This window comes from Bombina bombina, chromosome 2, assembly GCF_027579735.1.
Source record: "Bombina bombina isolate aBomBom1 chromosome 2, aBomBom1.pri, whole genome shotgun sequence".
NCBI classification, from domain to species: domain Eukaryota; kingdom Metazoa; phylum Chordata; class Amphibia; order Anura; family Bombinatoridae; genus Bombina; species Bombina bombina.
In genome coordinates, this window is record NC_069500.1 from 823,767,799 (window position 1) to 823,781,553 (window position 13,755).

Here is a 13,755-nt window from a genome sequence, read left to right on the forward strand (position 1 = left end):
TGAGGTGGAATCTCCCCTTGAGGATATTCAGGAGAAAATTAAGGAATTAAGAATTGCTAACGCCTTCATCTGTGATGTAAATATGCAAATTATGCGCCTGAACGCAAAGGTTTTGCGGTTCTAGCCCACCGGGCTCTCTGGTTGAAGTCTTGCAGATATGACTTCTAATCCCAGGTTACTTTCTCTCCCCTTCAAGGGGAAGATCTTATTCGGACCAGGTCTGGACCTCCATCATTTCCACGGTTACCGGAGGGAAAGGAGCCTTCCTGCCACAGGATAAGAAGAACAGCCCTAAGGGACGACAGTCGTCGAATGTTTAAACAAGTCCCAATGATCTCAATCCTCATCCAAGCCTGAGCAGCCCAATAGTACTTGGAAGCCGGCTCAGTCCTGGAACAAGTCCAAATGGACAAAGAAGCCCGCCGATAACAAGTTGGCATGAAGGGGCGGCCTCAGGGATACCGGATAGGATTCAAGACCCATCCGCCCAGGGGCAGATTCCTTTTCTCCAGACTGTCTACAAGACCAGAGAAGTGGACTGCCTTTTTAGATTGCTTAAGGGACCTAGTCTCTTTAGGAGTAATTGTCCTGGTACCTGCTTCAGAACAAGGTCTGGGGTTCTATTCAAACCTCTTTGTGGTTCCTAAGAAGGAGGAAAATTTTTATCCAATTCTGGACCTTAAGTGCCTAAACAAATTTTCTAAGCATCCCCTCTTTCAAGATGGAGACAATAAGATCAATCCTTCCTCTTGTTCAGGAAGTTCAGTTTATGACTACCATAGACCTTGAGGATGCATACCTTCATGTTCCGATACACAGGAATATTTTCAATTCCTGAGGTTTGCATTCTGGACCAACACTTCTAGTTCATAGCCGTTTGGCTTAGCTACTGCTCCAAGAATATTTATGAGCGGTTGCCAGAACACGAGGTATCGCAGTAGCACCTTATCTGGACGATATCTTGGTACAAACACAATCTTTTCGTCTAGCAAGGGAGCACTTGGAATTCCTTCTAAGTCTTCTTCGATCACATAGATTGAAGATAAACTTGGAAAAGAGTTCTCTTACTCCACATACCAGGGTGAATTTCCTGGGTACAGTTATAGACTCGGTATTCATGAAGATCTTTCTAATAGATCAGAGATGTTGCAAGGTAACATCAGCTTGCCTTGCCCTCCAGGCCTCCCTAAGTCCTTCAGTGGCCCAGTGTAAGGAGGTGATTGGCCTCATGGTATCTTGTATGGACATCATTCCCTTTGCCGGATTCCATCTCAGACCCTTACAACTATGCATGCTGAGACAATTGAACGGCAACCATTCAGACCGGTCCCAACAGATAATACTGGACAGCCTGTTGAGAGATTTGCTCTCTTGGTGGCTCTGTCACCTGTTCCAAGGCACGTGCTTCTTGAGACCATCCTGGGAGATTGTGACTACGGATGCAAGTCTATTGAGCTGGGGAGCCGTTTGGGGTGCCAGGAAGGCACAGGGTCTGTGGACTCAGGAGGAGTCCATGTTGTCGATCAATAGGAACTTATTTCCATAAGGCAGAAGGGGCTTGGCCCCTTCTGGGTTTGTCCCAGTTTATCAGATTCCAATCAGACAATATAAATTCTGTAGCCTATGTCAACCATCAGGGAGGAACGAGGAGTTCCTTAGCGATGAGAGAGGTTTCTCAGATCCTGGAATGGGCAGAGACCCACAACTGTATGCTGTCCGCGATCCATATTCCGGGTGTGGACAATTGGGAAGCAGACTTCCTCAGCAGGCAATCTTTTCACCCGGGGGAATGGTCTTTCCACCCGAGGTATTTGAAGATATATGCTCCAGATGGGTGATGCCGGAGATAAACCTCATGGCCTCCCGTCTAAATTCCAAACTACCCAGTTACGGGTAGAGATCAAGGGATCCTCAAGCAGAACTAATAGATGCTCTAGCGGTTCCCTTGAGGTTCAGACTCATATCTATTTCCTTCATTACCTCTTCTCCCCTCAGGTGGCTCGGATCAAGTAGGAGTGAGCACCGGTGATTCTACTTGCCTCGTCCTGGCCGCAAAGGACCAGTCCACGACCCCACGCCCGTGAGATATTTTGTTTGGGCGGCTCCCTTTTTATACTTTTTTTTTCTGACACATTTTATACCCTGATGTTTCTCCTACTTTTCCTTGTTCCCTCGGGCGAATGACTGAGAGGATAGGGGGAAGTGGGAGGGATATTTAAACCTTTGGCTGGGGTGTCTTTGCCTCCTCCTGGTGGCCAGGTGTTTTATTTCCCAACATTAAGGAATGTAGTCGTGGAGTCTCCCTGCCAGGAAAGAAAATAATTTATCTGGTAAGCATAAATTTTGTTTTTCTCAGAGCTGGAATATAGCTCTGAAGAATAAGTATTCCTGCAACCTTGTCCTTAGAGCTATTTACTTACTATACTGCCCTATGCGTCTTGCTCTCTTTTTTTCTTTGAGGAAATCCTGGAATAAAGAATATAACTTATTGAAGTTTTTGCCTTATGGACCTGTGTCTTCACTTTAAGTATTGCATTTTTTTGGTGTTTATATGGTAGCCTGACTGATCGTAGTTACTTTATCCCATGTCATTGTAAACCTGTTAATTATAGGGACACTTGTGGGTAAATAGTATTATTTGATACAGCATTTTATTTTTAGACAAATTCATTTTTGTTACATGTGCTTCTGTTTCACTCCAGATGAGGATACAGCTGGAGAGCCAATAAGCATCAGTCATTCGTGTGTATGCTTCGGTCATTAGCCATATCCTTTTCTGGAGCATAATAGTGGGTATTCCAGGAGTGCAACTTGACTAAATCTTTAACCCTTTTGAAGGAGGTTAAACACATTGAAAATAATTTTAAATAAATTAGATTTCTTTAAAATGTAATAAATAAAAAAGTAGGTGTTATTACATTGTCTTTTTATTATGAATTTGTTAATTATGCAATTCTACTGCATTTTATATTCTTTTAAGTCCTCAAGAATCATTTTGGCTGTAAACAAACTCGCTTAAAATGCACTTCAAATCCTTCATTTTTTAGAATTAAAATAGTATAATTGATATAGGAATTTTATTGCGTAATTAGCATACTTTGATAGTTCTGCCATTTTGTTGTGTTTTGCACAGATGCAGCATTATACAAAAAGCTCAAGGAATATGTCATGACCCCAGAACAGTTGCAGGAGCATGGATACCCTTTTCCTCACCCAGACAAACCTGGCAGAGCAGTGCTTTTAAATGCTGAAGAGAAAAAGAGTTCAGACTGTAAGTACAATCTCTTGTATTATGTACATGTTAATAGAGCTGGATATAATCATCTCTGTTCAGGGAAACAGGATATTATTTATGCTTCCCCAGTATGATCCATATAAATGTAAGGAGTACTGTATAGAAAAACATTTAATTCGAAATGCTCTTATTATCTACATATAATATCTGTGTATTGTGTTTATCTCTTTAATGTACACATATAACATAGAACGGTTCTGTTATTTCCTGATCTGCATACCATTCTCCTCTCTCTTTTTAAATATACATGAGTTGCTGTTTTCAGTGTCTTTAATCCCTCAACAAAATTTTATAGAGTGCAAACAATCAAATTGTGCAAAGTTAAAGTAACTATTTAACAAGGTTTACAATTCTTTTAACATTGCTACAATCACATAGTCATTGTTTGCACTCTTTATCAGTCCCAAATTGTCCTCTGCAAAAGAAATTATGTAATAGAAACCTAGAAACCTATAGAGTTGCGCAAGGTATACAATTTTTATCAGGATTTAACCTTCTATGTTAAAAATAAATATAGCCTGTAGTGCAAAATATGGCTTTTATGTAAAGCTGTACATCCCATATAATGTAACTTATTGTTTTGTGTTTTGATAAATAAATAGATTAATTGCTTAACCTTTTCCCAACGTTAGGACGTTCCATGCCGTCCTAACTGCGCTGGGCTTTAGCACTGTTAGGACGGCATGGAACGTCCTAGCCATTTGGCTGAACTGAAACCAACAGCGCTTCCAGAATAGGGTCGGGAAATGATGGGCGTGCCTAGCGTTGTAAGCTCACCATCCCGACCCGATCCCATAATTGAAACATTGATCCGATGTAGACAAATCAAATCGGTCATGAAAGGGTTAAAGTCAGTACAGTATGTCTAGACCCAATTACAATACTTTTAAACAATAAATAAATTTGCCTCCCTCTTATTATGGGTGTCGCCATTTTGGAACTTAGGTTACACTGCAGGTATCTGCACTGAAATGTAATGGAAGCTAAATTTTAACATGGAGGCAATTGGAGAATAATATGTATTTAGTGTTTCAATATCCCTCTAATATGCTTTGTACTCTGGATGATAAGCCAGGAAAACACTAAACTGGTTTCTGTTTCTTACTTTGTATACATGATTTAAAATCAAAGACCTTTATTTACTGGTCTGCTTTTTTTTAATTAGCAGCTGCTAGTACAAACTTCCAGTCCTACAAATGCATCAGCTAACATTGGCTGAAAGGAGGATTAACTATTGGGCTTTTATTTTTGCAGCCTTTTGTAGAGTTTGCTGCCGCTGTGGAGCAGAATATATGGTGTCGCCAAGTGGAAACTGTGTGCGCCGGGAGGAGTGTGTCTACCACTGGGGACGTCTGCGCAGACAGAGAGGTGCCGTCTGACACAGGCAGGGTCTGAGCACAGCAGTGTGTGAGAATTACAGGGGGCTTCAGAAGCAGTGAAAGTTTTGTTTATTAATAAGCTCCAGAATAGCAGAGGGGGGGGGGCAGGGTAAGATTAAAGTGTGGTGGCATTTCTATGGGTGGTTGCCTAATGGGACTAAGAGCGAGATGGTGGTGCAATGACAGCAGTCTGCGTAGCATCTCTATAGGAATAATGGACATGGCATGGGTGGGTTTAAAGTGTAGTAGTTGTATGAAGATACAGTGACAGCTATGTTAGTGTAAAGTTTTTGAATAGATTTATTTCACATAAAGACTTCTCCTTTCATTATTCTTAGGGGCTGGTGGTTGGGAGACTCAATATAGCTGCTGTTCTGTAACAGTTGGTTCTACTGGATGCCAAGTAGCTAAGGTAAGAATATAAATAAATTCCGAAAAGTCAATCAAATATTGAAAATATTGTGTTATCCACTGTGAACTTTTATTGTGACTAGGTTGTCATAGACTATTTCTTCATACTGATGCAGTGAGGCACCACAGAAATAGAGCTATTGAGGCCACCCCTGGTAAATGATCACTGGTCCAAGAAAGGCACTGGATAACTGTCCCACAAGCTCCAATGTCAACAGACAGAAATATAAGGCAGCACTTCATCTAAGGCTGACATTGTCTAAATCTGTAAGACAATGTCTGTAAGAATAAAAAGGAAGAAGGCGACACAGTGGTACTTTATCAGAGTAATACAAAGTGAACAAGCAACCCCTACTGGAAAGGTACTCTCAACGGAGGTGCACCTAAATATGGTGCCAAATGCGCTGGCTGTAACAAATTAGCAGCTGTCCAGATGACTGAACCTGTTGACTATTGAACGAATAGCAGAAAAAAGTTGCCAAAAGAAAAGTAGTAAACAGGACTAACTGTAAATACTATTACAGGACTCTACACATAAAATAATCCCTAATAGCCACATAATTAGCTTAAAGGTAGAAATAGCCTTCCACAAACAAACTAGTGATAGCCACCTCAAACCCACAACTGTATCCCCAATCTTTCTCAAAGACAGGCTTGAGTAGCAGTAGTCAGTTTACCACAGTGGTGGCTGTATATAAAAAATAGTAATATGGTTGTGTGAGCTTAAAGGGATAGGAAAGTCAAAATTAAACTTGCATGATTAAGATAGAGCATGTAATTTTTAGACACTTTTAAATTCACTTCTATTTTCAAATGTGCTTCGTTCTCTTAGTATCCCTTGTTAAAAAAAATGAATACGCACATATCATACACTAGTGGGAGCTGCTGCTAATTGGTGCCTGCACACATTTGTCTCTTGTGATTGGCTAAATAGATATTTTCAGCTTTCTGTCAGTAGTGCAATGCTGTCCCTTCAGCAATGGATAACAAGAGAATGAAGAAAATTTGATAATAGAATTAAATTGGAAAGTTGTTTAAAATTGTATGTTCTATCTGGATCATAAAAGAAAATTTTGGGGTTTACTACTATCCCTTTTATGAAAACTTTTAATCAAAGATGTTTATTGGATAAAAACAATGTCATTTTAATGCGGCTACAACATATAAATATAAAATACAAATGTACACCTCTATCAATTGTGTCAAAAAGTACTGTGTAAAATTGTGAATAATAGATAAATAAAAGTTAATTAAATTAAGTATTTATACTTTGAGGATAATTCAGTGGCTATTGGAATGTTTTTATGTGTTGTCCTATAATAGTATTTGTAAACGGTGGCTTTGTTTTGACCATTCCCTATCAATGAAATAGTTCAAATTTTTTTTTTTAATAAAGTGTAACTTTTAAAAAAATAAAATAAATAAATTTGCAAACAGTTTTTTATCTTTAAGTTTTAATTTATACCTTTGGCTATAAAATGGATAATACAAAGTGTCAAAATGCCTCTAGGTAAATACTCTGGTGTTTAGTTTCTAAATTTACAGATCAAGCATAGCAAATTTTAGCATTAACCCCATAATTCTACCCTTAAAGTAATTTGTAGTAGTTGGATTATATGTGCTATAAATTGCTTGGAAACCTAGATATAATGGGGTATTCTTAAAATCAGGACAAAATAAAGTAATAAAGTATCTTTTTTTTATTTATTTTTTAGGTATTTTTCAATAGCTACACAATAATATATATTGATGCACATAACAAGAAAACGTTTATGTCGAAACCAAGACAGAGCAAAAATGCCAACATTGCCTCTGTCATTTAAAATTGAAAATGGCAAACACCTTCGCCCTTTCGCGATTGCGAAAGGGTTGTAAAGTCTGAAATAGCTCTGTCTACTGAATTCAAATGTGTAGTTGATTTCATGGGAGTGTATTAGTTTAAACCACTGGTTTTCAAACCTGTCCTCAAGCCTCCTTAACAGGCCAGATTTTGAGGCTATCTGAACTGGAGCACAGGGGAAAAAATCAGCTGATTAGTAAACATGGCCTTTTTTTTACCTGCTCTCATCCAAGGTAATCCTGAAATTCTTGACTGTTGGGTAGGCCTGAGGACAGGTTTGAAAACCAGTGGCCTAAACTAGGCATGATTGAGTTGTAGTTCTTAAATACTCCAGTAGATGGCACCAGATGTCTGGTCATCAACAGAGAACAACTTTGGGTGCATTTCTTGCAAAGCAAAGGATGATGCGCTTTATCAGAGCAAAATGTGACCTGTCCAAATATATGGAAACATTACATTTAACTGAATTTTGCTGGTTCTTTTAATTTATGATGTGTGGCAGTTTGTACATGTGTCTTATCCATGCTCTTCCATCTAACATCATTGCCTCCCACAGTCAAGGTTATTGTTAAATACATACAGAAAATTCTGAACAGGGTTGTCAGACATGACGAGACCTATAAAGTAACTGGGCATTTTACAGTTCATGTTGGAAGTCAGTAAATATTGTGATTACTATGCATGTGCATATATTCGGCATTCATTATTCATAAGCAAATGTAGCTGCCTGCTAAAGCACATAAATATCTGTGATAATCTGGATATCCGTGTGTTGCACTTTTTTTGTAAATAAATCCGCAGGCTGAAAGAGCCAAACACTTTAGCCAGCAGCAACATTTGCTTATGAATAATGAATATATGCACATGCCTAATCGCACAGTTGCAGAAGCTAAGATCCTTTCCTGCACACATACTGGGCAAGGAACAGCATATTTGGGAAGTTCGCAAGTTACTGGGATAATATGAATAAAATGGTTCTGCAAGCATTGTAGTTCAGAGTGATGAATGAATGTTAGAATAGTTAAAGAAAGGAAACACTTTGTATAACCATACACACATTTCATTTTATCATTTGTGTAACAATACCGTTAAAGTTATGGTAAAGCCAAGTGTATAACAAACGCTAGGATTTACCATCATTAAAAATAAACATTAGTTTGTCATCATTTACTTAAAAAAATGGTGCTAAACTCGCCCTATCTGTGCCGCAAGTATATCACTAACTCAGTGCCTCTAGCCACCCACGGCACAATGCTTTTCTTCAATGAGGTGACGTTTCCACCTCCTAAATCAATAGCCGCGCATGTCATCTGATATCCTAGCATGGATATTGGTTTAGAGGTGGAAATGTCACCTCATTGGAGAAGAGCGCTGTGCCGGGATTTTAGCTATATACTTGCCGCACAGGTAGGGTGAGTTTAACATAATTTTTTTTAGTAAATGATGACTTAAACTAATGTTTTTCTTTCCTGTGACATGGAGAGTCCACAACGTCATTCCAATTACTAGTGGGATATTCAACTCCTGGCCAGCAGGAGGAGGCAAAGAGCACCCCAGCAAAGCTGTTAAGTGTAACTTCCCTTACCCATAATCCCCAATTATTCTCTTTGCCTCTGTCAATGGAGGTTGTGCGAAGTTGGTGTCTGAAGATTGTAATCCTTTTATGGTTACTTTGCCTGCAAGCAAGGATTGGGGTCTAACTGTGTCCACGTCAATCTTTTGAGTAAAAGTAGTGGTGGCTTTTAGCAGTTAGAAGGCAGCGAGGAAATCTTTGCTTTACTTCTAACATTTTGCTACCCCTTTGTAGAAAGCCAGAGTTAGTTACTCTGTTCTTTCTTTTACTGCAGGTTCCTAACAGGGAGTGGAATACCGTTCACACCTATGTAGCTGGATCCACAGGTAAGTGCAGTTTCCTTCTAGGTTATGAAGGATAGCACTTTAGAGGTAAAACCTCTAGTGGATCAAATTGTCTTAGATACTTTTTTGGGGCAGATTTGCATGCACAATGTATGCTTAACACTGGCATTTAGAGAGTCTAAGGGGTTAATATAAGCTGTGTGCTTAGGACTTAATCAAACTGTGTGGAAAGTTTTTGGTCATTTAAACATTTATTGATAAAACATATGGCAAGGGGCACATCTGTTTAATGGAGTCCGGACAATTATTAGGCTGTTATGGCTCGGTTATGTTTCTACCATTGAGCCGTTTTGAAATACGCGCCTTTAATTGACTTGTCGCTCAGTTTCTTTTGTATACTCACTCGCTCACGTGACCCTCTGCTCTTCCATATGTATGAGGAGCGGAGTTTAGTCAGTCATTGAGCCTGGACTGCTGCAGCTTTAATTTCTTATGATCGGATTGCCGATCTGAACTTGTGAATAAGTCATCTCATCTGGAGAGCCCCCTTGCTAGTGGGTTATTCGACTCCGGTACGGTAGGAGCCTCAGGCACTCTTGAGTTTTTTTTGTTAAAGTGACAGGTGCCGTTTTTTTGGATCTTATATGTACGAAGTTTTTTTCTGTTAATTTATTAGTTCTTTATATACTATAAATTGTAATTTTTGAGGGAACTGATATTTGCAATGGAATCTGATAAAGATTCTTCAACTAATATGGATAAATGCTTACTTTGCTTAGAAGTCCTAATTGTACTGCCTATACAACTTTGTTCCAATTGTTTAGCTAAGACCTTAAAATATAAGGATAAGTTAACCCCTTGTGATCCTAATGTCTGTCAGAAGATACCTGTTCTGGATATGCCTCAGCTTTCTCCTCAAACGTCCCAAGCCTTATCAGTTTCGCATACAGTGCCTTGCGTGTCCTCTCAACCTCCTGGGGGTGTTTATTTGCCAGGAGATTTTGCCGCGCAGATAACTTCTGTGGTATCGGCGGCTTTGTCTGCTTTCCCTACTTCGGGTAAGCGTAAGAGGAATTCTAAACTTTTGTCTGCTAGTAAGGCTTCTGACCCCTCTAATGCTGTGCTGGTCAACCTTTCTCATTTGTCTGATACATACTTAAGTAGCTTCTGAAGGGGAAATCTCAGACTCTGACCCTTTGGCAGAAAAATCTTCAGAATCTGAAGAGGTAAATTTTAGATTTAAACTGGAACACCTCCGGTTGTTACTGAAGGAGGTCCTAGCTACTTTAGACAACTCTGAACCTTCGGTTGCTGTCAACCCCACAAAGTCTTCTAAACTGGATAGAGTTTATGATTCTCCATCTTCTGAGGAGGTTTTTTTCTGTTCCAAGGAAGATGTCTGAAATTATAGCTCAGGAATGGGCTAAGCCAGGGGTTCCTTTTTCCCCTTCCCCTGTTTTTTAAAAAAAATGTTTCCTGTTGCTGACTCTATTTGCGACTCTTGGCGCACTGTGCCTAAAGTAGAAGAAGCTATTTATACTCTTGCTAAGAGAACTACCATTCTTATAGAGGATAGTTGCTCTTTTAAGGATCCCATGGATAAGAAGCTAGAGGCTTACTTAAAAAAGATGTATATCCATCAAGTATTACAGTGGCAACCTGCAGCGAGTATCGCCACAGTTGCGGGTGTGAAGCCTTGTCTGATCTTATTACAGAGGAAACTACAGTAGAGGAGATCCAAGATAGGACCAAAGCTCTCAAACTAGCCAATAACTGTGTTGCCAATATGCAAATAGTTAGACTGGGAGCTAAGATGTCTAGCAATTTACTGTATTAGCACGCAGGGCTCTGGGATTAAAGTCCTGGTTGGCTGATGTTTCTTCGAAGGCCAAGCTTTTGGCTTTACCCTATAAGGGTAAGATGAGACTGTTTGCCCCTGGTTTGGTGGAAATCATTTCAGAGATTACAGGTGGAAAGGGTTCCTGCCTCAGGACAAGAAGGATAGACCTAGAGGGCGGCAGACTACTAATTTTAGTTCCTTTCGCAACTTAAAGGGACAGAAGTTTTCCTCTTCCAGACCAATCCAGGTCCTCTTAGAAATCCAGTCAGCCCTGGAATAAGGGAAAGCAGAACAAGAAGCCTTCTGCTGACTCTAAATCAGCATGAAGGCTCCGCCCCCGATTTAAGTTTGGATCAGGTGGGGGGGCAGGCTTTCTCTTTTTCGTCAAGCCTGGATACGTGATGTCCCAGATCCATTGGCTGTGGACATAGTATCCCAGGGTTACAGAATGGGATTCAAGTCTTTTCCTACAAGGGGCAGAGTTCTCCTGTCACGACTATCCTCAAACCAGGTAAAGAAGGAGACCTTCTTAAATTGCGTAAAGGACCTATCCTCCCTGGGAGTTATTTTACTAGTCCCTCTAAGGGAACAAGGTCTAGGATTCTATTTAAATCTATTTGTGGTCTCCAAAAAGGAGGGAACTTTTCGTCCAATCCTAGATCTCAAGTGTCTCAACAAATTCTCCAGGATTCCATCCTTCCTTTGGTACAGGAAGGTCAGTTTATGACGACCATAGACCTGAAGAACTCATACCTTCATGTTCCCATTCACAGGGAACATCACCAGTTTCTGAGATTTGCTTTTCTGGATAAACATTTCCAGTTTGTTGTGCTTCTGTTTGGTCTCTCCATGGCTCTCAGAATATTCACAAAGGTTCTGGGGGCGATATTGGCGGTGATCAGATCCCAGGGAATTGCTGTTGCGCCTTATCTAGATGACATTTTGGTTCAGGTGTCATCTTTTTCAACTAGCTTAATCTCATACAAAGATGCTGTTGTCCTTTTCTACGTTCCCACGGGTGGAAGGTGAATTTAGAAAAGAGTTCTCTAATTCCATCTTCAACTGTGTGTTTTCTAGGGACTATACTAGATAACATGTCCATGAAGATTTTCCTGATGGAGGTCAGAAAATCCAAACTTCTTGCTTCCTGCCTTTCCCTCCAGTCTTCCTTTCGCCTTTCAGTGGCTCAATGCATGGAGGTAATTGGTCTAATGGTGGCATCCATGGACATCATCCCTTTTGCTCAGTTCCATCTACAACTGCTGCAGCTTTGCATGCTCCGTCAATGGAATGGAGACCATTCAGATTTCTCAGAGGATAAATCTGGACTCCCTAACAAGAGACACTCTCTCGTGGTGGATGTCTCAGGAACATCTGTCTCAGGGCACTTGCTTCCTGAGATCTTCCTGGGAGATTGTGACTACGGATGCCAGCCTGTCAGGCTGGGGAGCTGTTTGGGGTTCTCTGAAGGCTCAGGGCCTGAGGTCTCGGGAAGAGTCCTCTTTTCCCATAAACATCTTGGAGTTAAGAGCTATCTTCAATGTCCTATCGGCGTGACCTCAACTGTCTTTGGTCCAGCTTCTCAGATTCCAGTTGGACAACATCACCTCAGTGGCTTACATCAACCACCATGGAGGGACTCGGTTCCTTAGCCATGAAGGAGGTAACTTGCATATTGCAGTAGGCAGGAGCTCAAAATTGCCTTTATCTGCCATCCACATTCCAGGTGTGGACAACTGGGAGCCGGACTTTCTGAGCAGACAGACTTTTCATCCCGGGGAGTGAGCTCTTCATCCGGAAGTGTTCTCTCAGATAACCCTCAGGTGGGGAGTTCCAGAGTTGGATCTGATGGCATCCCTCCAAAACTCCAAGGTTCCAAAGTATGGTTCAAGGTCAAGAGACCCTCAGGACGTTCTGATAGATGCTCTAGTGGTACCTTGGATGTTCAAGAGTCATTGCTTGTATCAAATAGGAGAGAGCATCGGTGATCCTAATAGCTTGTGCATGGCCTCGCAGGATCCGGTTCGCGGATCTGGTTCAGATGTCATCTCTTCCTCCTTGGAGGTTACCTCTCAGGAAGGACCTTCTAATTCAGGGTCTTTTCCTCCATCCAAACCTAGATTCTCTGAAGTTGACTTTGTGGAGATTGAGCGCCTAGTTCTGTCTAGACATGGTTTTTCTGAAGCGGTCATTGATACTATGCTTTAGGCTCGCAAACCGGTTACTCGCAAGATTTACTATAAGATATGGCGTAAATATCTTTATTGGTGCAAATATAAAGGGTTCTCCAGGAGCCAGGTGAGGATTCCCCGGACTTTCTTTTCTTCAGGATGGCCTCAAGAAGGGTTTGTTGGTCAGTACTCTAAAGGGTAAGATTTCTGCGTTGTCTATCCTTTTGCATAAACATCTGGCGGACTTACCAGATGTTCAAACTTTTGTTCAGGCCCTGGTTAGAATCAGGCCTGTGTTTAAACCTGTTGCTCTTCCATGCAGCCTTAACCTAGTTCTTAAAGTTTTGCAACAGGCTCCACTTGAGCCAATGCATGCTCTTGATATAAAATTGTTGTCTTGAAAGGTTTTGTTTCTCCTTACTATTTCTTCTGCTCGCAGTCTCTGAACTTTCAGCTCTACAGTGTGATTACCCGTATCTTATATTTCATGCAGATAAGGCGGTCCTTCGTACAAAATTGAGGCTTCTCCCTAAGGTGGTGTTGGATCGAAATATTAATCAGGAAATTGTTGTTCCTCCTTTTTGTCCTAATCCTCCTCATAAGGAACGTCTTTTGCATTTTCTGCAATATTCTGCCCTATTTGTTTTCTCTGGAAAGTGTAAGGGTCAGAAGGCAACTTCTACTACTCTGTCTCTTTGGTTGAGAAGTTTAATTTGTTTGGCTTATGAGACTGCTGGACAGCAGCCTCCTGAGAGAATTACGGCTCATTTCACTAGGGCTGTCTCCTCTTCTTGGGCTTTCAAAAATGAAGCTTCTGTGGAACAGATTTGCAAGGCAGCTACTTGGTCCTCTCTGCATACTTTTTCCAAATTCTACAAATTTGATACTTTTGCCATGGCTAAGGCTTCCTTTGGGAAAAAGGTTCTTCAAGCGGTGGTGCCTTCTGTTTAGGTCCTCCTGCC

General features: G+C 40.7%; 1 protein-coding gene across 2 annotated transcripts in view; it reads left to right on the forward strand.

Annotated features, from left to right (window-relative positions):
- REXO1 (RNA exonuclease 1 homolog) overlaps positions 1-13,755 on the forward strand; it is a 152,155-nt gene that overhangs the window by 88,063 nt on the left and 50,337 nt on the right. Inside the window, exons 9-12 of one of the 2 annotated variants that reach the window (XM_053703089.1) lie at positions 3,134-3,271; positions 4,550-4,663; positions 5,013-5,086; positions 5,169-6,197. In XM_053703089.1, coding sequence (XP_053559064.1) covers positions 3,134-3,271; positions 4,550-4,663; positions 5,013-5,086; positions 5,169-5,204 — 362 coding nt within the window. In that variant the 3' untranslated portion in view covers positions 5,205-6,197. Of the gene's footprint in view, positions 1-3,133; positions 3,272-4,549; positions 4,664-5,012; positions 5,087-5,168; positions 6,198-13,755 lie in introns of those variants that run through there. The other variant, XM_053703088.1, reaches the window with a different exon arrangement.